At 44.1% G+C, this 20,976-nt stretch overlaps 2 protein-coding genes across 2 annotated transcripts in view; one reads left to right on the top strand and one right to left on the bottom strand.

Annotated features, from left to right (window-relative positions):
• Positions 1-20,976, top strand: part of rttn (rotatin) — a 76,198-nt gene that overhangs the window by 23,738 nt on the left and 31,484 nt on the right. Inside the window, exons 17-28 of the mRNA XM_080417833.1 lie at positions 96-235; positions 3,595-3,766; positions 4,044-4,143; positions 4,960-5,045; positions 6,274-6,391; positions 6,858-6,954; positions 7,081-7,146; positions 7,299-7,490; positions 9,205-9,453; positions 13,977-14,133; positions 15,951-16,120; positions 17,624-17,843. Coding sequence (XP_080273959.1) covers positions 96-235; positions 3,595-3,766; positions 4,044-4,143; positions 4,960-5,045; positions 6,274-6,391; positions 6,858-6,954; positions 7,081-7,146; positions 7,299-7,490; positions 9,205-9,453; positions 13,977-14,133; positions 15,951-16,120; positions 17,624-17,843 — 1,767 coding nt within the window. The remainder of the gene's footprint in view (positions 1-95; positions 236-3,594; positions 3,767-4,043; positions 4,144-4,959; positions 5,046-6,273; positions 6,392-6,857; positions 6,955-7,080; positions 7,147-7,298; positions 7,491-9,204; positions 9,454-13,976; positions 14,134-15,950; positions 16,121-17,623; positions 17,844-20,976) is intronic.
• LOC308077548 (protein ILRUN-like) lies at positions 2,303-2,968 on the bottom strand (the record flags this gene model as incomplete). The annotated part of the gene is made up of 1 exon (XM_080418297.1): positions 2,303-2,968. The coding sequence occupies one exon, from the start codon at positions 2,966-2,968 to the stop codon at positions 2,303-2,305; it is 666 nt and encodes a 221-aa protein (XP_080274423.1).

Here is a 20,976-nt window from a genome sequence, read left to right as displayed (position 1 = left end):
TTCCCCCGTTGTTTGATTCTTTGTCTGTCTAAAGCGGTCCATATATTGTGTCTGTGTGTGTGTGTGTGTGTGTGTGTGTGTGTGGGGCGTCACAGGGTTATGCAGGTACCGAAGATTCACTGGGAAACTGCGTCCTGCTGTTAAGTGAAGTATCCGATGTGAGAGGAGATGACGTATTTCCAATCACAGGCAAATTGAGGGCTGCATTGCGACTCCTGTTCACTAAAAAGCCAACGTGAGTGAGAGGAACATGCTTTTTTTTCCCCTTTTTTGTGTCATTGTGCGGAATGTGCACGCACATGCATGCATCTGGTCTCTACTGTGTTTGTGTGTGTGTGTGTGTGTGTGTGTGTGTGTGTGTGTGTGTGTGTTTGTGTGTAAAGCTGTTTGATGATTTTGACATTCAGTCTCAGGGGCTTTGTGTGAGACAGACGTCTGCATGTCTGGGAGTCAACATATTCTGCTCTGCAACACTTGTGATGGACGTATTACCTCCGTCTGTTGTCATCAGGTGATGTGCTCATCAGCTCATCAGAGCTCTCTGTGATGCTTATGTAAAACACGCCATCCGGTCCCACTCTATGAATATTGATATAGGATGGAAATGGATGCCAGTCACTAAGCCAACAGTGGTCTCTGGCTGTTAAGATTGTCCATTCTACCTGCCAGTTTGGTGTGGAACCAATTAACATTTGGATATTCTTATTTTTTTTTTAAACAAAGCAAAACAAACAAAACAACTTTGCTGTCTGGCTGATATATTTTAATGTGGCCCAAAAAAAAAACGCTATAAGGGGAAAATAGCCTTTATTGACGATGGTCCAATATTGATTGATACATTACTGATGTAGTGAAAGGAAGGAGGTAATGTAATATAGATAGGTAACTTGGTTTATAACTTCATGAATGTGCTTTTTAATTCAGAGACTGTTTAACATTAAGAATAGAATAACTAGTCCATACAACACTAGTAGTTCATACCCAGGGATGTGCGCACCCAAACTATGTGCAGGCTTGAGATCCCATAGCCCAACAAAAATGTTAACAGCTTAGATTTGGGAAAAGTAAAAAATCAGCTGCAACCATTTTTTAAAGATATGCAGCAGTGAAGGGTGCTCAACAATTCTAATAAACAGCTTAACATTTGGGGAAATATCAGCTTCCTTGCTCCCTACATAAGACAATGGTCAATACGAGTGAAATTTTCTGATTGACTGGTCAACCCACTGGAGGAAAATGGATGAGGACAGACGGAGAGGACAGAGGTTTCCTCATTTCATAGCCAGGCTCCACGGTGCACCCATTCGACCGCACATGCACTCATAAACCTGGCCAGTGCAACTAAACATTTTCCTCGGTTGCACCAGTGCACCTTACATTTAGCAGGTCCGTCTAGGTGTGTGTATGTGTGGGTGCACCTAAATTATATGCTGGTGTTCCTATATGAAAAAATGTAGGCACACCAGTGCAATTAACTAAAAAGGTAGTCTGGAGGAGCCCTGTATAGTAGGATACTAGGATAATAAGTGATAATCTATATTCACAAAACCTGTGTGTGGGTGTGTCTGCTGTCCCGGGCATGCCGAACAGAGTCAAACTTGGTGTGTGTCCCGAATGACCCGAAGGTATGCAGTGCCAAGTCAGAATTTCCAAGAAATGAAAAAAACATGAATGTCTGTCCACGAACATCAGCTGTCCTGCTGCGGAGGATGCATCGAATCTCTGTGTTTGGGGGGATGTGGCCACTGGCTTCCCTGATTGGCCAACCTGACCCGTCAGCTATTATTGATTGTCTGAGCTTTGCATATCACGACATTGTATTTTTACGCTATTTTTGAGATTTTTTTAAAGATTATTAAATGCATGGCCTGTATTGGCCATGAATGTTTGTTTATAAAGCCTAAATGGTGAACAGAAATATATGAATTATTTTCACAACAATCAATCGTCAACCAACATGTAATGATGGTGACACCCCTGTACTTGAAAGTGAGAAAATGTGTGCACAAGCTTTTTAATGGGTGGTTCTCAACCTTTAGAATGTCAAGGACCCCCCAGTTTGATGCCCTTTTAAAAATGTTTTATTTGTAATCTCTAGTCTGGGATCCCAATCTACACTGTATCATCCGCACTGTTAATTTAACGCTGAGTGCACGAATGGAACCGAATGGTATGTAAGGGTTCCAGTGAGTCCATTCGGTGCCATTTAAACACTCACAGAGTTCAAGGGGTCCGTGGACTAATGCATATCAAACAGAGGTCCTTGAAATACAAAGAGTTTGTCAACCAGTGGTCCGTGACATCATGCATGTTCTGATGCGCGTGCGGTGAACGGGTTGAAGTCTCCTCCCCGCACGTTGTGACGTCGGCGGGGTTGCGTGTTGAACTCCGACTCCAATGAGGAGAGTTGCTGGGTCACCCCGAGGAGACCTCCCACCTCAACGTTCAGGATCACCCAGATCATGTCTCCGAAAAGCAAGCCGGAGGGCGTGCACATCCTCCAGCGGCCCTGGTAAATCTCTGGAGCCGCCGGGCTACGCATCGGCACGCTCACGTCGCTGATTTCATACGGCTCCAGAGAATTCACCGCCACCGCGTCGACGTGGCCGAACCGATCGCCGCCGATGTACTTCAGAAAAGCACCGGGAGGCCACGCTTCGCCGCCCGTGTTCTGGACCCTCCAGGTCTTCGTGAACGGCGTGTCCGGCGGCACGGACTCGCCTTCCCCGATTGTCACGTCCTCCACGAAGGACATGGACGGCGGGCGCTCGTTTACGGGACTCTCGAAGTCGTAATACTTGCCCACGGCGTCCTGCAGGTTCCAGTTGGTCATGTCCAGGAAGAACGTGCATCCCGCCGGGTCCAGCTGGAAGCCCAGAAGTCTCTGGAGCTCTGAGATCAGAACGTCTTTGTCCGTCGTTCCCATACAGCGGAACCTCTGCATGAGATCTGCGTCCATCATGTCCATCACCTCCTCCCTGTCTATCCCCTTCTCCCTGTCTATCCCCTCCATGCCCATCCCGTCCATTGTGTCCAAGCCGTGGTCCAACACCACTGTTGGGCAGTAACTAGTTACTAAGTGATATACTACTCTAATATTATGATCTGCTGTGGCGATCCCTCATTGGAATTAGTCAAAAGATGATTATTACTTTGCCCAGAAACTAGAAGTGTAACTTATTAAGTGTAACTGCCAAAAGGGCAATAATATTCAAATATTGTTGAGTTACTAATTTACAACGCAATTAGTTTTTCTCTGAGATAGACTGTATTAAGCTCATACGTTCCAAAAAGTTGTCACCTGCAAAAAAAGAACAGATCTTTACTTTTTTAACTTTCTATTTCTCCAGGACAAAGCAAGGATAAATGCGTCTAACACCTTATAATCTGACTACGGGTCAACTCTGATGTCAACAATGACAAACTGATGCCAAGCATGCTTAACGACGCCGATTTGCACAGGCAACGCATTCTCACACCCGTGCCGTCAAACGGGTGACGAATGGGGACGGATTTGACCATACTGTCACATCTTCATCTATAAAATATTGTGATACGTGATAACAAATCCTGTCTCCCCTTGATTACTAACAGGGTAAGAATAGCAGCAGTGCAAGACATCTTGCCCCACCTAACCAGTGGTGAGCGGGCCAACATGGCCAGACCAGTCCTGAATCAAGCAGTCCTCGATTCCCTGCCATCGCTGTTCTGCCTCAAACAAACCTTGGACATCACACTGGACACTATCAAGAACTCCTTTCTTAAGGTATGGATCCATTTCATACAGACACACTTATACTTGGGAGTTGGAATGGGGACCCCCTCGAAACCGAGATGCTGCATCTCAAGGGGCTTATCCTCCAGTGAAATTTCAAAATAAAATAAAATAAATCTACACAAAATCAATAAAATAAAAATGATTGTCAGCATGTGAGTGTGTGTGTGCATTCCACATGGCATCTGTAAGTGTGTGGGTGTCTGTCTGTCTGTCTGTGTACACCCACATGGAATCTGTATGTTCCTGTGTGTTATGTGGGGCACAGGTGGAGTCCGTGGAGAAGCTATTTGGCATCTTGACGTCTGACACGGTCGACGTTTCCCTCAGAAGGTCATCCGCTGAACAGCTGGCTGTCGTGCTACAAGGTCAAGTATCAATAGAGCGATTAACCATGATGCATTCCTTATCTGCTAGACTTCCACGATTTTTTGTTCTACCCTGCAGTCTCCCATCTCAGCCGCACACCTCTTTGTTTTCCTCTACAAAGCTTTTGCTACCATCTGTACACTCACTGACCATTATTTGTTTGTTGTATCCCATTTTAATTTATTTATTTGATGTATCTTTCGTATAAACTACATATTGCACTACGACAGAGGCTCTGTAGATAACCCACAGAGGGGTGGAGTTTTAGCAGCATGAAAATAACACTTGCATGCTATGCACTCTTTACCCAGGCAGCCACACATGCCAACTAGTCCTGTGTTTGCTGCTTTAGATTATGGGAGTGAATCCCAAAAATCATTATATATTATATTTCCTTTTTATGTGTCACGTTTCCCTACAACATACCTGATGGCCCACATCTATCTTTACACTCTCTTCTTACCCCCTGCTGGGTGGGAGTGAAGATAAGTGGAGCAGTGTGAGCATCGCTACCCATTGTTCGCATAATTAATTCAAACAATGATAATGAACTAGATGGTCCAGGTGGGATTGTAGAGGCGATGTTCACTCGATGAAAGCACCAACAATCTGAGCACACTTTTTTTGATTGGAACGGGGAGCTCCCCCCCGCCCCTCCCCACCCTAAACTAAGCCTCAATTTGCTGCTAATGCAGCAGTGTTTTTGTCTCCCCACCATAGCCATATGTTACAGGCAAACAGGAAAAGTAAATATTCAAGGAGTTATGCAAATGTTGATTGTCAGCATATTGAATGGTTCTCATATTTCCCCACAGACACGGCGATGCACCCCGTGCTGAAGAATCTTGGCATAACAGACAAAGTCATCTTTTTCATTCTGGAGAGCATAAATGGCAGTGAGGTAAAAAATAAATAAAACAAAAAAAGACATTGGCAGAGAGATAAATCAAGGTGTATGAGTCAATGGCTATTGAGACCAAACAGAATAAAAAAAACTAATCTCGTCTTGAGGCGAAAATAAATAAATTTGACGAACAGAATAATATCGGCAGATGTGTGTATAATTATGCAAAGCGCGTTGCGTGCGCTCGTGTCGTAATTGCATATTGCCGGCGGATGTGTGCAAGGCTCAGTGAAACGTGCGTGAATGAAGGATGAAATAGCCTGAGCTAATGGCGCCCGAGTGACCCTGGGCAGCAGTCCTCCAGGCTCTGTTCAGTTCTGCTCATCGTTCACCAGGGCCTGCTAATGGGGGCAATGGTGCAGCAGGTCTGCCCATGTTAACCACTTTAACCCTGGCATCCACTATTTGGAGCATGTCATCATAGGCGGAAAAGTAAAAAAATAATTCCTGACACTAGCAGATCTACGAGCTCATAATACAATGCCTTGCGAGTTGCGATGTGAGCTTGTAGATTGTCTATTCTTTTGTACTGCTTGAAAATAACATTTTGTAACACAGATTTGTAACAATTAAAAAACAATAGGGCTTAAAGGACCACTTCACCCATTTTCCACCTATGTTCATATCATTGGTCCTCACTAATGCTTATTGTAATGTGGTCAAATTTGTCTATTCGTTCTGTGTCTCAGAAAGTTCAGAAACGCGCCTACCAGTGACATCATCGATGGGCTATCGAAGCTTATAGAAACTACAGACTCTCTCTTCCTGGAAAGTTAGCATGCTATAATGGAAGAATAGTTGTTCTTGAAGTGACCAAACCTGCCTACTGATGATGTCACTGGTAGACTGGTTTCTGAACAGGCCACCGCCCACCAATGAGACACAGAGTGAGTAGACAGAAATGGTACCATATTACAATGAGCATTAGTGAGGAGGTTGGAAATGGGTGAAGTGCTCCTTTAAGTAGTCGGAGACCCATGGAGCATGACTTGTATCGACTAATTAGCATAATAGGGGGAGACATGGCAGCAGACTCTTATCTATCTCAACCCTCTGTTTTCTGCAACTTGCACAACCGTAGCATGTAGCTCTTACCTGAAGTGACACTATTGTAGGTATTGTGCGAGTGCGTGTGTGTGTGTGTGTGCATGTGCGTCAGGTAGTCGGCGAGCAAATACAAAACGTGTGTGTTGTGTGTGTGTGTGTGTGTGTGTGTTCTCCCCAGAGTTTGGACTGCCTGTTGGAGCCGTGTTTGTGCATTCTCAGAAAGCTGGTGTACGCTGATCCCTCTCTGAGGCACAGCCTGGCGGAGAACACCCCACTGCTCCTCATGTTGCTCAGGGGTACGTCGACAAGACAACTCATTAAGTAAAGTTCAACCACTACACACGTTATCGTTGCCTTAGCTCCGGGGCACAGACACGCATCGAGACAGAAACATCAAGTCATCTGCTGTACACGCATAGCCCTTATCACCATCATCATCACGTATCCAAAGCTGTTAGCGGGATGCATCTCGTCTCTAATGATCCCCTGCTCAGCAACAAGTAGAGGCTCTTTCTGCCACTTGAGCTGTATCTGTGACGCTGCATTCTGTTCACTGCAACACCCGTCTATTTGGCATGGCTCCATTTTCACCACTGACAAATGGGCTTTGTGTTTGTTTGTGAACATACAATCGGGAATTTATTCTATCATTCACATTGTGGTTGTGGAGGTCACACAATTTTGTTGAGGAGTTTGGACTTTCAAGCGATAAAAGCCAAAGGCGCGCTCAGCACATGAAAACTTCTACCGTCTTCTTTTCAGCATCCTTGTTGTTAAAGGAAAACAAAGTGAACGTTAGCGAGGCGGCAGCGCTCATGTGTTTCCTGCTTTTTGATGAGATTGCCACAGTTGATGTTTGGTAAGTTATTATTTATTAATTTCACTTGCAATTCTTTCTGTTAACAACCTAAATCCAGTGCAGTCACATTTGCGGTCTCCACTTTTAAGCCCTTTTGTTTTCGGTACCTCCTTTCCCTTCTATCAGGACGGACACATCCTGCTCCGACGTGGCTGTCGCACCGTTCTCCCTGCCGCTATCGATAGTACAAAGGTAATTGGCGCCATACTGACTTTGGTAATAACCTCGTGGATACGTGGAGCTGTAAATACATATGTGCATGACTCAGCTTCACCATTCATTTGCAACCTATTTCGAACACATTCCAAACTAAATCCTCAACTCGCTCCCCCTCCTCCTCCCAGGTACAACTTTCCATTCCAGGCAGCGGCCCATCACGCCGTCAGCCCCTACTGCTGCGTCCTGCCGCCCTCCTCGGACCTCCTGAACCTGGCCCCTGCCCGCCACGTGCTGCAGGTTGCCTGGAACACCGCATGGCACTCTGGGATAGACAGTCTGCTGGAGGAACGCCGAGGCATCCACGACCACGTCACAGAGTAAGGACCTCTCTTATTTATTTTACTTAAACCTACGTCAAGGGTGTCAAGCTAATGTTTATTCATTGGGGTAATAATGCCTGTGCATTAGTTTCGGGATAGTATATATTATGATGGGTGGGGATTGGAGACCACAATATATTCATGCTAGCAAAAGGAAGAGTAAATTATTCCTGACTAGCCACTGGGAGAAGGGAACAGACTAATTTGGTTATTCATTGTGTTCATTATGTTTCGTAAATGTATCATTACGGTTGTTTTATCGACGTGAGAGCGCAAAGTGTCTTGCTCTTGCAAAGAGAATATTTAGTTTAAGCTCAAAAAGAAAGAAGTGTGTGTGAGACAGACTGGGCACAACGAGACGAGCCCACTGTCAGACCACCTTTTACACCTCTACCTGGAGTTTCTGTTTTCTTCCAGTGCACGAGGGATGTAGCAAAGGTTTGGCTTCACCGGCTGGGGGGGATTGCATTTCAATCTGTCTTCATTTACGTCTAATGTGACCTAACGCAAACAGATGAGAATGCCTCGCATTGCAGTTTAAACTGGCTTAATTACAGCAAAAGAGTTTTAAGCACATAATGAATGCATCTCCAAGTTTGACAAAAATTGTTACACCGTGTCCACCGTCATTGGGAGAGGAGCTTTCACTTAGCAGAGACTGACATCAAGATAGATTGGCCTACGGGGAAAGGTGCGTTCACAGAGATCTCATTTTGAAGTCACATTTTACTGGCGAGCAAACAAGCCTGTATATATCCACTGTGCCGTGAAAATTCCTTATCATTCTGTTGACTGTAGCTGCTGTTGTGGCTTGTGCTGTGATTCGAGTCACAGCATAGGAAATCTTATACCGTAAGCAACAGGGAACTGTCTTGTTGTTTGCTATATATGTACTGGATGTTATTTATTTGTGTGTGCGTGTGTTTGTGCAGAATCTAGAACAGGGGAAAGGCCCTCTGATACTCTGGGCTTTGTCAGAGTACCAGTTGTCCCTTTTTGTGCCCATATACAGTATATATGAAGATCTCTGTATCTGTCTGTCTACCTGTGTCCCTTTTATGCCCATGTATGGAGATCCCTGATGTCATTAGTCTATGCCCATAACCTGTATATTGGCATGGGCATATTGTTTGGATCTTTTGGTTCTGGATAACTGGATATCCATATATGCCGATATATGGACATATCGGTCAGATCAGCGGTTCTGGACAACCGCATATCCGAAACGACTCGGCGGCGGGCACCGCACTCCCTCGAGTCCTTGCCCGATGTGCACGGCGAGTTTGAAGTCGGTCGGTCCCATATATGCACATGACCATATATGGGCATAGCGGGCGGATCTGTGGCTCTGGACAACCGGATCTCCAAATATGCCTATATATGGGCATATGGGGTTTGTTTATGATTACTGAGTCATAGTGACATGCCTATATATATATATATATATATATATATATATGTATGTGTGTGTATATATATATATATATATATATATATATATATGTATATGTATATGTATATGTGTGTGTGTGTGTGTGTGTGTGTGTATATATATATATATATGGGCGTATCGGGTTTGTTTATGGTTATGCCTCAGTTAGAGTGATGTGGCCGTGGTCCTGCCTATATATGTAGCCAATTTTAATATAATAGCCAATGTTCCTGTCACTTTTTCACCATCTCCTCTTCTTACTGACCCCCTCCCGCTCAGATTCCATGACGACCTGACACTGTCAGAGACGCAGCTCCTGTCACTGCGGGCGTCTCACCGCCCCACTGGGCTGCAGGACTGCATCCAGGCCATCGCCACGGCAGCGGGACACTGTTCTGTGACCTCTGCCCTCTCCAGGATTCGCCTCTACCTCCTGACAGACCGAGCGGCCCTCCTCCCGCACAGCCACGCACCCCACAGCTGCAGGAGCGTCCTCCGCTCTCTCACTTGGCAGCGAGCTTTCACCAGGTACAGTATACATAGTATATAGTGGTTCTTAACCTGTGGGTCTGGACCCCCAAGGGGGTCCCCACATGATTTCTTTTTTTTGGGGGGGGGGTCCCCAGATGATAGTTAAGTGACAATTTAAGGACTTTTAAGACCTTTTTAATACCTTAAAAAAATAACCATTACTGCGTCAAAACTAACCAATAAACTATACTATAAAACATTGGACAAATTGTCAAATAACATAAGAAAGAGAAAAAAAAAAAAAAAAGCCGATCTACAAGCTCGCGTTGTGAGCTAGTAGATCTGCTATTTTCACAATATTTATCTGTGGAACGGAGTCAAACAAAATGGGGGGTCCCCAGTTCAAATATGATTATTTGCGAGAGGTCACGGCCTGAAAAGGTTGAGAACCACTGCAGTAGGCTATACCACAACAAATCAAATCCATTATTCATTGTGATTCATTACATTTCATGGGGCTATAATAACCTACAATACTCTGCCATCATAGGCATTGTTGTAGAGTGTGTATATATCTACATCGACTACAGGCTGTTGAAGTGGCGTCTGGGAGGCATTATTGTCGTGACAGCCAGTGTGACAATACAGCGGCATCTCTGAACTTTCCTTGACTCTGTCGCCCTTTTGAGAGAAAAATAAGTCTAAATCTCAAGTTTTATTCTGTGGCTCAGTGAGGACACTGTGGCCTTCATAACAGAATGAACATTGAACAAGTACAAAAGGCCAATTCATGCCCAAGTCTTATGGCATTCTGAAAGGCTTAATATGGAACATAATTGGTACCCTATATGTAATGTCTACCTGATGGGAGCAGTTCACGTTCTGAATACAGGCAGGGTCAGCGATAATTTCACATGCCTGTAACAGTCTTCTCAAAGAGCATTTGGAGGGAGAGATGCTCGTTCACCCCATCACTTTCATTGCCACGTTTGTGGACGGCTCTATTTATTTGTGATTTTTAACTATACTGTATGTTACCAAACCAAGTTAATATTCTGTAACATAATATAGATAGACTGCTCTCTAGCACAGCATGGTAAAATAACATCTATGTCTGGGGTCCCGCAGAGGAGCATCCTTGGTCCTTTACTCTTTATTTTATATATTTAACGATTTTAGAGCGGCTATTTCACCTGCCTGTAACTTGTGTCTTATATGCGGATGACTCTGTATTAACTCTTTCACTGCCAGACTTATTTCTGGCTGCGTGCACCCACTGCCAGCGATTTTCTTACCCTTTGAAGTAGTCACAGAATATTAATCTCCAGTATGATAGATGGTTGCTAATCACAGGGGGGTGATCTGTGCTTGGGTGCAGGGTTTCAAATGTCATCGCGACCTCTCGTTCGCTTTTATACGCCTTAGAAAATAGCTCGGCCAAAAATACATAGTAAAAAAAAAAAGTACACAGGAGCCGAGGTACAGGATTTTTAAGTAATAAGTTAACCAGGGAGTGAATAGAGCAGTAAATCTTCGGATCACATTATCTTGGGTTCTGGACGTCCCCCCCGTCCCCCCCCAAAAAAATAATGTAATTACTGCATGTCACTCTCTATCTCTCTCCCCATTTCCTGTCGGACTACTATCCTATCAATAAAGGCATAAAAGCCCAAAAAAAAAAGAAGAAAAAAAAAAAGATAAATCAGCAGATTAAATTCTTGGCCAGAAAAGCTGCATTTCTTGACAGTCCAGTCCTACGCACATTGGCTGGTGCATTGTGTACAGAGTCATTTTGATTATGCTGCCATCTACTGGTATACTGGCCTCTCTCTAAAGCTCAAAGATGAGCTTCAAACTAGGGATGTTAACGGTTAGCCGGTTAACACACCTTCACCAGCATCGTCATCTTCATCTCCAGCAGTAGTCAGCGGCCTCAGCCCCACAGCTTGTAGTTTAATTTTCAGTTGTTGCATTTTCACTCTGTCATTTGTTGAAACTGCAACAACAGATGAAACCACAAGCAGTGGGGCTGAGGCCGCTGACTACTGCTGGAGATGAAGATGATGGTGATGTGCGTGTTGTGAGCGAGGGAGATGGGCCATTACGCACAGATGAGAACGCAAACAGTAGCGCAATGCGATTGCTCCTTGGACATAATTACGTTACGTCCGAGGACAATGGGTCAGTAAATGAAGTGGAGAGCTACTTAAGAGAGATTTCAGCTCCCTTGGAATTAAATCCATTGGACTGGTGGAAAGTTCACAGCCGTTTCCCCAGACTGGCTACCTTAGCCAGGCTCTATCTCTGTGTACCAGGGACGTCGGTTCCCTCGGAGAGGGTGTTCTCGGTCGGTCAACAGACTGTGCACTAGATTGACGCCAGAACATGTCAACATGTTGATCTCCCTTAATAAAAATGCTTAGCCTAAGCGGCCAGTGGCCTTATAGGTAGGTAGATTGCTCCGATCTGGACATTTTCTTTTGTTTTATAATTAAAGGACAGCGTTGTATTTATTTATTATTTATTATTTGGAGTCAGTGGACCCATAGAGCTGTAGGTAGACAGGCAGTAGGCACAGACCGCACTCGTTGAAACGTGCAGATCACGACGATGTTAATTGATGATTAAGCCTACAACAATTTATTTTCATTGTTAAATGCTGCTTTTTTTTTTTTTTTTTTTTTTTTCAGAACCCAAGATATGATGATTTGAAAATGTTCTGCTCCATTCACTTCTTTTTTTACTTCTTACTAAAAAAGGCTGTATCTCGGCTCCTAAGCACTTTTTTTTTACAATGAATTTTGGCTGTGGCACTGAATGAGTTAACGTATAACTGAAAAAGGCTGTATCTCGCTTCCTAAGCACTTTTTTTTAACTTTGAAAACAGAAATAGCCAGAAATAATTATGGCACTCAGTGAGTTAATTGGCTGTCAGTTGAAAAGTGCACTTCATACATCAAGCTGCTTCTCACTTTTTAATGGTTAAAAATACAGTGCCAAAGTATCTGAAATTTTTTTTTTTTAAACTTGTAAGGGAGAGCCACCAATATTCCACCAGAGGTAGTGAAACCGAAATTTTCGATATAGTGCAGTAACACATTGGAATACGTTGCCCACTTATCTAAAACAGAGTGCTTCTCAAATCATCTTTAAAGGGGCTTTAACATATTTTTTTAGTATAGCGTCATGCAGACAGAGTTGTGTGGGTGTGTATCTTATGTGCAAGGTAATACATCAAATGCATAGAAATAGTAATCTAGAATCATAGGTAAACCAAGAACCTATCATCATCAGTCAGTCTAACAGTAGAATATCCCCCCCAAAAAATCCATATATTTTCATTCCTTTCACTCCTGGTTTTAGTTAGAAAATGTAATAATTTAAAATGCATAAAGATGCGTAGACTGTTAGCCAGTAAACTGTAATGCTGCTGCTGCCTGATGCTGCTACCTGTGTCATAGTTAGATATAGATATGTACTTGTCTCTGTTATGTTGTGACTGTTAGTGTTTTTTTAGAGGACCACAATGGAAATACGGTAAGCCTTTGGGCTTTATCGTGTTTTTATCCTCTGTGCTATTTTGTCTGCTGTATGTTGTGGAAGTGCTGATGTGCCGTTTCCTTTTATCACCAAATAAATTCATTCATTCACGTATACCCTCTGTACAACCCCAAACCCTCTGAGTCTTCCCAAGAACTAGAGTCGTGTATCATCATAGTGCATACAGAGTTCACATAGACATTCCAAAACAGATTGCAGTCAATATACATCCCAAAATAATTTCTTCTGTTTTCATAGTGTTTACAATGAGATGATGATTTACCACACACACACACATACACACACACGTTGAATATCAGGCTTCAGACCTCCCCTGCTGGCAGAAGGCCGTCATTTCAAGCAATTTCTACTATGGATGCTAGAGGAGAGACTGCATCTTATGTCAAGTAATTCTTTCTCTGAACCCAACTTGGCGGATCTTAATCCCAATATGCGCTGTCTAAATGGGTAAGGAAATGTTTGCACTCAGCATTTAAAACAGCTTTTTGCCTGTCCAAATGCAGACCGCAAATTCTGTGTGAATTTAGCAGTGCACCCCGATAGCGCCAGAGTAGACCCCACCTCATTTTAAGACCAACACACCCATGAGCACTAAATAGGCGCAAGATCATTAAATGATCTTTGGTATTTAGTAAAAAAGACTTTTCAAATAGAAAATATTGTACTTTTGACATTTCTAGGGACCGAAACATACAAAAGTACATTATGAATTTATTACTTCAAGCCCTATAATCTACAAGCTCATAGTGAGCTTGTAGAACAGCTACTTTCACTATAAAAAAAAAAAAAATTCAAACTCATTTCTGGGGAAAAAATTGCATTAATTTGGAATTGTTCAACATTTCAATACAGCAATGCATTAATATTAACTTTTGAATACTTGAGTATTTACTTGAGTATATAAATTCTTTGTCCATCACTGCAAGATGGCAACAACCGCTGCCTCGATAGCGCCGTGCTTTGCGCCGGGCGGAAGACATGGTGTTTAGTCTTATTACATCTCCATCCACTCTCTGCAGGTTTCTCGAGGTGCGTCCAGCATGCTTGGAAGATGAGAGGCTGCTGGCAGACATTGTTGCGTTCCTGAACGCCTACTTCCAGCAGGGGTGCACTGATCCCTCGTCTGACCAGGCGACGGACGACCTCCGCTGGATACTGGAGCTGCTCCTAAACCATGTACCATGTACCTTCATTACTTTCCGGTCAAAGTTTCAAAAATCATTCAATCAATCACATCTCACAGTCAATGTCACGTTTTGTCTTTTCTGTTTATGGTTGTGGTTTGGAGGGTCCCAGAGTTGATAGTTAGGATGAGGTTGTTGGTAAATCTCACTGGTAAAAAAAACAGCTGCCCTTTTTTCATCTGACTTGAAAGTAGGGTAATAATGATTTAATCATATTATTGCAAAGTTTAAGTAAATTACTTCCCTATTTCGTCATACAAGAGTGTCACACAAAAGTAGTGAAAATAGCAGATCTACAAGCTCACAATGCATCGCAATGCGTTGTGAGCGTGGCTATTTTCTCTATTTTAAAATAATAACAAATGGAATGGCTTTGGGCATATAAGGTTTCCATCTGACAGTAACGATATGAATCAATGTTTGTGGACAAAACATAAATATTATCAGATTGAAGAATTCAGTATTGACGAGCGTTTTTTGAAATCCACATGGTTAAGGGTTAATATTAATATATTAATATGAAAAAGAAACCGATTTAAGGTGGAGTATTATAGTGAACCAAAGGCTGTGATGGTTACAATATTATGTAGTGTCAGGTGTGTGTGTGTGTGTGGTGTGTGTATGCACTTTTGCATGTATTTACGTGTTAGTGTGCACATTGTAGTTCTTAGTATATTTGATACCTTTAATCCAATTAAGCTCTCACAGCCTCTCCAACACAGAGAATTGTATATAAATCTAATCCATGCACAACTACTGTATTATCACACACTGTCAAAAAAGACAAACACATTACTCTTGGTTTCATTATGATAAAACTATTGCATCAGCGTACCTCCTCAGAGCCATGGCAAGTGATGGTTTCCTGGGCTTTTATTTTTTTTAAGATGAAAGGATGTCTAAATTTTTTTCGCCTTAGGAGAAAACCTGCACTCTTGCACTCGATGCGTATGCAAACAATAGGCCCTCTCCTGGCAGCCAAAATGCTCAAGTAGAATGCTTGGCAGTGGGGGGGCATTCCGTCAGAAATCAATCACTTTTGCACCTCACCCTTTTTAGATTTGAATAATTATTTTCATACATGTGAACCTAATGTGAGTGTCAATGCGATTTTAAAATGAAATCACATAATAAGGAAGCCTGAGTCCACAAAGTACAGATGTGGTTAGTTTTTTTTTATTTTGAAGCCACTGGTCAAGGGCTGATGGACTTACCGTATATTAGACAGTATGTTCTGCCTGTTGCTGAACACACAGTACCACCCCGGGGGGGAGCAGCTTTTGTCTCTCATCCATTGTGATGTGTGTGTGTAATTACTGAGCTGTTTCAGGAACAGCTGTCTCTCTGTGCTTGCAGTAACTAACTGTATCATGCACGCACGTTGTGCAATGAGGCGTGCATGTTCTTTTTTCTTTTTTTCGGGGGGGGAGTTGGTGTTTTTGCTTCCCTTCAGTTCTGCATGGTGACATGAGCGGTGTTGTGGGGGAATTTGTTGCGTATGTGATATCCATTCATTCATTCATTCATTCACGCTTGCACATAATCACCACTTTCATCCTTCATTCCTCCCCACCTCCGCCTTCTAATTTGTGGTTGTTGGTCAGTCGTTTTTGTGATATTCCTCACGGGGTGAACATTGTCACTTTCTTGCAGGTTTGCATCTGCTAAGCATTTAACATGCTTTACCACCCCGAGTCGAATGCACTGTGTATATGGGAGGGGTTTAAGAAATGGATGAATTTAAATCACTCGTATAGTCCCGTCACCTATTCCATCTTGTACGATCCACCCATCTGTTCATTCCACCAGGAGACGGCGTCCCTCCTGGACTTACTGCTTGGTGTGGAGAGCCAGGCGGGACCCGGTCAGAGTCCCATGGAACCGGAGGAGCTGAGGAGCCAGGTCGGCCAGAGACTGCAGAGAGAACTCACCAGCTTCTTCAACACTTTACTCCGCTGCCTTGAACGAACCACTGACAGGTAGACTCTCTCACAGAAACACACACACACACACACACACACACACACACACACGTGTGCACACACACACACACACACACACACACGTGCACACACACAGAACAATGCTTAAATTAGTTAAGGATCAGTCTGGAGCGGCCTGCCACTTGGCATTCACTGCTTTGCCTTTCCTTTTTCCACGTCTGCTCACAGAACCTTGAAGGCTGAATGATGGATGTGCATGAAATTCAAATAATGAAAGCCTTTAAAGCCATAAAATCTTGGGATGGCCCATTAGAATTTGATTGAAAAGTGTATGTTTACCGGACCCGTTCTAATAAGACAAGTGGGACTTTTATGTGGGTTTTGTTGGTATTATACACAGTGCTGACCTGCTCACCAACAGCACCTTGGGGCCGTGGAAGCTCTATTGATTTTTGGATTATTTATGTGTTTTTTATATCGTCTCCTACTAATTATGCCCTGATTTTTCTCTCCATCTGAATGTAATGAATAGATTTTTCCTCATATAAATTGAATGAAAGCGTCGGGATTGTTACGCTTTGTGTGTAAGTGGAGAATGGCCGCACGCTCATGTAAAGTTATTCAGGCCGCCTGCGGGGGTTGGATAAATGTTTCATAATGATCAGAACCCTTAAAGGAGTGATTGAAGAGGAGTTGTTTGTTTCAACTGCAGGGGGAGTGTTGCATTCAGCATGGTTGGAGGTGTTGAGGATGTTGACGCAAGCAGAGTTCGCATTTCCTTCTTTTGTAATTCTAAGTTTAACATGATCTCACTAGAGAAATCGGGGATCAGAACAAATGTATACACAAAGATAATAGGGGAGCTTGTGTCATAGGAACCAAGTTGTACTCAAAAACAAATAACAGGCCTGCATCTTACCGTTATTCTGTAATATTCACATATTGTTATAGAGTATTGTCAGAACATACAGTATAAGTCCACATCCTCATTGTCATCAATGTTGCAACAAGACAGGCCTTTAGAGCATGGCCGATATATTGGCCATTATTTGACTTGTGATGTATCGGCAATCATGCAGCCAAAGTGTTCTAATTTTTAACCACTTTCAACCTGGCATCTCTATTTTGGGAATGTCATCATAGGTGGAACGTTTTTAAGGTTTTCAGAAATGTACCAAAAATGTCCAAAATAGCAGATCTATTAGTCTGTAACGTGTTGCGATGCAAAATTAAATTAAATTCAGTTGATTTAGATGGGGAAAAAAAGAAGGAAAGAAAACGGTATCAGACCCAAAAGCCTGGCATCGGTCGGTCAGGTCATACACAAGGCCTTACTTACCTAACAGTGAATATATAATAATACTATAGTTGGTTACCAAGGGCTGGGGGAAATACTATGGGAAAGCATCAATGGCTCTCTGTGTTTGTTGGCAATAAAACTGAGATATAATATAGTGTGGTCTCTCTCTGTCTCTCTCTTGTTTTCTCTCTCTCCACGTCCCTCCCTCCCTGACTCTGTCTCTTTTCTTGTCTCTCCAGGCTATCACTGGCTCTTGCAGGCCCCTTCAGGAGCCAGCTGGCGGCCCGTTTGCTCCAGTGCCTGCGGGTTTCCGATGCCCCACGCTTCTACGGCCTTCCCAGCCTGGAGAGGACACTGCTGGGCATGGTCAGTCTGACAGCCCGGCCTGGCTGGAGCCTCCACTGCCCAGAGCTGGACTCCACGGCCCTCTGCTCCAAGTACCTCAGCGGCCTGTTGGAGGTGTGTGTGTGTGTGCATGTATTACAATTCCCCTACTCAGAATGCCTGCGGAAAATAAACACACAGTAGGTACTGTCAGTGGAATTAATTAAAATCAAGCCAAAACATGGTTATGGGACATGAATCGCAATCGGTTTAAAAATGGAATCGATTGGAAGCGCTGCACCCCGAGGCGTGTGATGAGGATAATCAACCTTGCCGATTCCATCTGCTCTGTCACTCAGCAGTCCACAACAGATTCGCGCAACACGCCCGCAAACTAGCTTACACAGCAGCCATAAGCGCAGGGGTGTCCAACATTTTATTCCTGCTCAGCACTTAGCGCTCCCCGCGGAAGCCAACAGCAGCGGGTTTTGTCTGTCAGCTCGTGTTCAGATCGCCTTTTATGGGACGCCCGGGCACGCACGAATCAGCATTACGTAGTCCCAAACTCGTTTCTTCTCCAGCAGAGAGACGCGCTTTGTCAACGTGCCACTCTGAATAGCAGACCGTGTTTCTCACTTCCTCCTGTCCGCTCTGCGTCACCCTCTCTCTCCCTCGGGCTCGGCCCGCAACCTCCTTACTCTATTCATCTGCTCTCCAATGACACCCCAGCCCCCTCCGCGCCGCCCTCCAACCTTTTTGAAGGCAAAGCAAAGCAATTAGTCTCAGTTGTATTTAACCTTGTATTGTGTTTAACCCATCAAGACCGGGGAAAGCATCTCTGTCATTTTAGATTTCTTTGGCTATTCAAAAATATCAGATCTACAAGCTCATAGCGTGGCACAGAGTGCAAATCTTTATCCTAAGATCCTACATTTTTTTTGGGAAAAAACGTATGTTATATCAGTGGTGCTCTAACCTTTCCATGTCAACGACCGCCAAAATGATATGTATTTGGCTGCGGACCCCCATCTCAAAATATGATGTTCCAGGGACCCCCCAGAAGCACAGATCGGAGTTAAAAATGTTCGCATTAAAACATATATATATTCAAAGATTTGCACAAAATTTCCCAAAAATAGCGAAATAAATGAGAGACAGCGAGATCCCAAACCGACCCGACGCTGACGCGACAGCGTCGCGACCGGTTCGACGGACTACCGACCCGGCAGCAGCGTCTTAAAATGACACAGACGCGTTTCCGGTCTAAATGGATTAACCTTCATTAAGATGCTGTGACTCACGGATGCTGTGAGTTGCATGACAATCTCTGTGAAACGTTTGAGCTCAGTCTCCCCGCCTGACCTCCGCCATTCTAACTGACAAATGTGCTACAAATGGGAAAAGACTAAAAGGGCTAAAAGACACAGCAAATTTGCTGGATGTGTGAGAAGGCAGAGGGTACACTTTTTACACGCAGTATAGGTCTTGTTATTCAAGAATATTGATCCCAAGTAGATAAGAACATTTTCGATATTCTGAACATTGACTTTATTTTCAGCCCGAGGCTGTATGTGTGTGTATGTATTGGGCCTCTGCTCCTTGCTAATTGTAAGGGACCAGAATGGATCCAGACCAGTATTATGGTGGGAAAGCAGATCATAACTAGAAAAACTGCTCCTCGGAGCACAGGTCTCCGCCAGGTCAGGTACGTTATTGTGGCCTCCTGGTGGCGCTATAATAGGCCAATGTGAAAAGGGTGCCATTTATTCTTAGGTCGTTCACGGCAATTGGACACTGCATTCATGATTTGAGGCATTTTGTTCCAATTTTTTTTTTGCTAAATTAGACCTGCTGGTGGCGCTATAACAGGCCAATGTGAAAAAGGGTGGCATTTCTTCCTTGGCCTAGTGGGAATGTCTTTGTGAAATTTCACGGAAATCGCAAGCTGCGTTCATGATTTGAGGCATTTTGTTCAAAACGGACCAATCCTGAAAATTTTGGAAGCGAACCTTAGCCTTAGAGGATGGAATATGGGAAATCGGACAGATCCGTGTTGATCACATGACTATAGAGATAATGTGTACCGATTTGCATGACGTTTGGATCAAATCTGTAGGAGTAATGTAAAAAAATGGGTTTCGCACAGGCCCATGTGAAAGATTTGAGGCAGAGGTTCTGAATTGGCATCCAGGGAGAGTGTGTGCACAGTTTCGCAGCGACCGGGCCAACGGTGCCGGAGATTTGGTGCTAAGTTACGCTAACGGACGGACAGGACACACGGTCATACACACGGACACACACACGGACGGACGGAGGGTAAAACATACTCTCTCGCCATGCCTTTCGGCCTGGCGGAGACAATGAGGGGGTGGAAGACGTCAGGGGGGACCCTCTGTGCTAGGAATGGCTGACTGAGCTGGGAAAGGTTGCAGCATATGAGCATCTATCTTACGGGATGCAAAATAGATCAGAGGCGTTTGAACTGAAATGGGGGAAATATCTAATTTATATCGGGGGGGGGCGTGAGGTCTTGGGCTGGCCCTGGGGCCCTTCTGCTTATGCGATTTGGAGCCTGCGGGGGGGCGGAGGCGCGGCATGCTGGCCCTGCGGCGCGTGATGTGTGGGCGGTCCGGTCGTGGCATGCTGGGCCGGGTGCTGCCGGTGCTAACGTTATGTGTAGATTCGCTATTTTCACTGAATGTTGGCCTATTTTCATTCTATATTCATTCTATTCTAACCGGATGCACCACAGTGGATTTGAACCTGGTGGTGGACAGGCACTTTAGCCCTGTGCCACCGGAGCGCCATAATTTTTCCCCTTCTTGAGCTGAATCAATCCAGATGCACTAAAAGCCTTTCACAGCCAGCAGAGGCACGTATATAGCGCTATGTTCAACTTGAGCCACAGGATAATGTCAGCTAGGTGGATGTAACAATGTCCACAAGTCCGTCACACCTCCGTCACCATTACCACAGACTGCAAGGTTAAAGTTGAGAGCTTTTAATACTACTTAGATTGGTTTCTTCCTTTGAGCAATTTTCAAAACAGGGTTACAAAGTGCTCCTCCTACGCCTTCCCTCTCACCTTTCCTACATCTCAATAAAAGCAAAGGACTGACCACTCTCCCTCTTTAAAAACACAGCATATATGGTGTTCTCATCATCGTGCCTAGGGTTCCTGAACGGCCAGAAACGCCACTGTAGATGTTGAATGACTCTGAGGACCCCCAAGGGTTCGCGGACCCCCTGTTGAATACCCATGGTTTAA

Source organism: Gymnoscopelus braueri, assembly GCF_963280865.1.
Source record: "Gymnoscopelus braueri genome assembly, chromosome: 21".
Lineage (NCBI taxonomy): Eukaryota > Metazoa > Chordata > Actinopteri > Myctophiformes > Myctophidae > Gymnoscopelus > Gymnoscopelus braueri.
The sequence above is the reverse complement of the archived record's forward strand: the minus strand, read 5'-3'. Positions and strand labels throughout refer to the sequence as shown.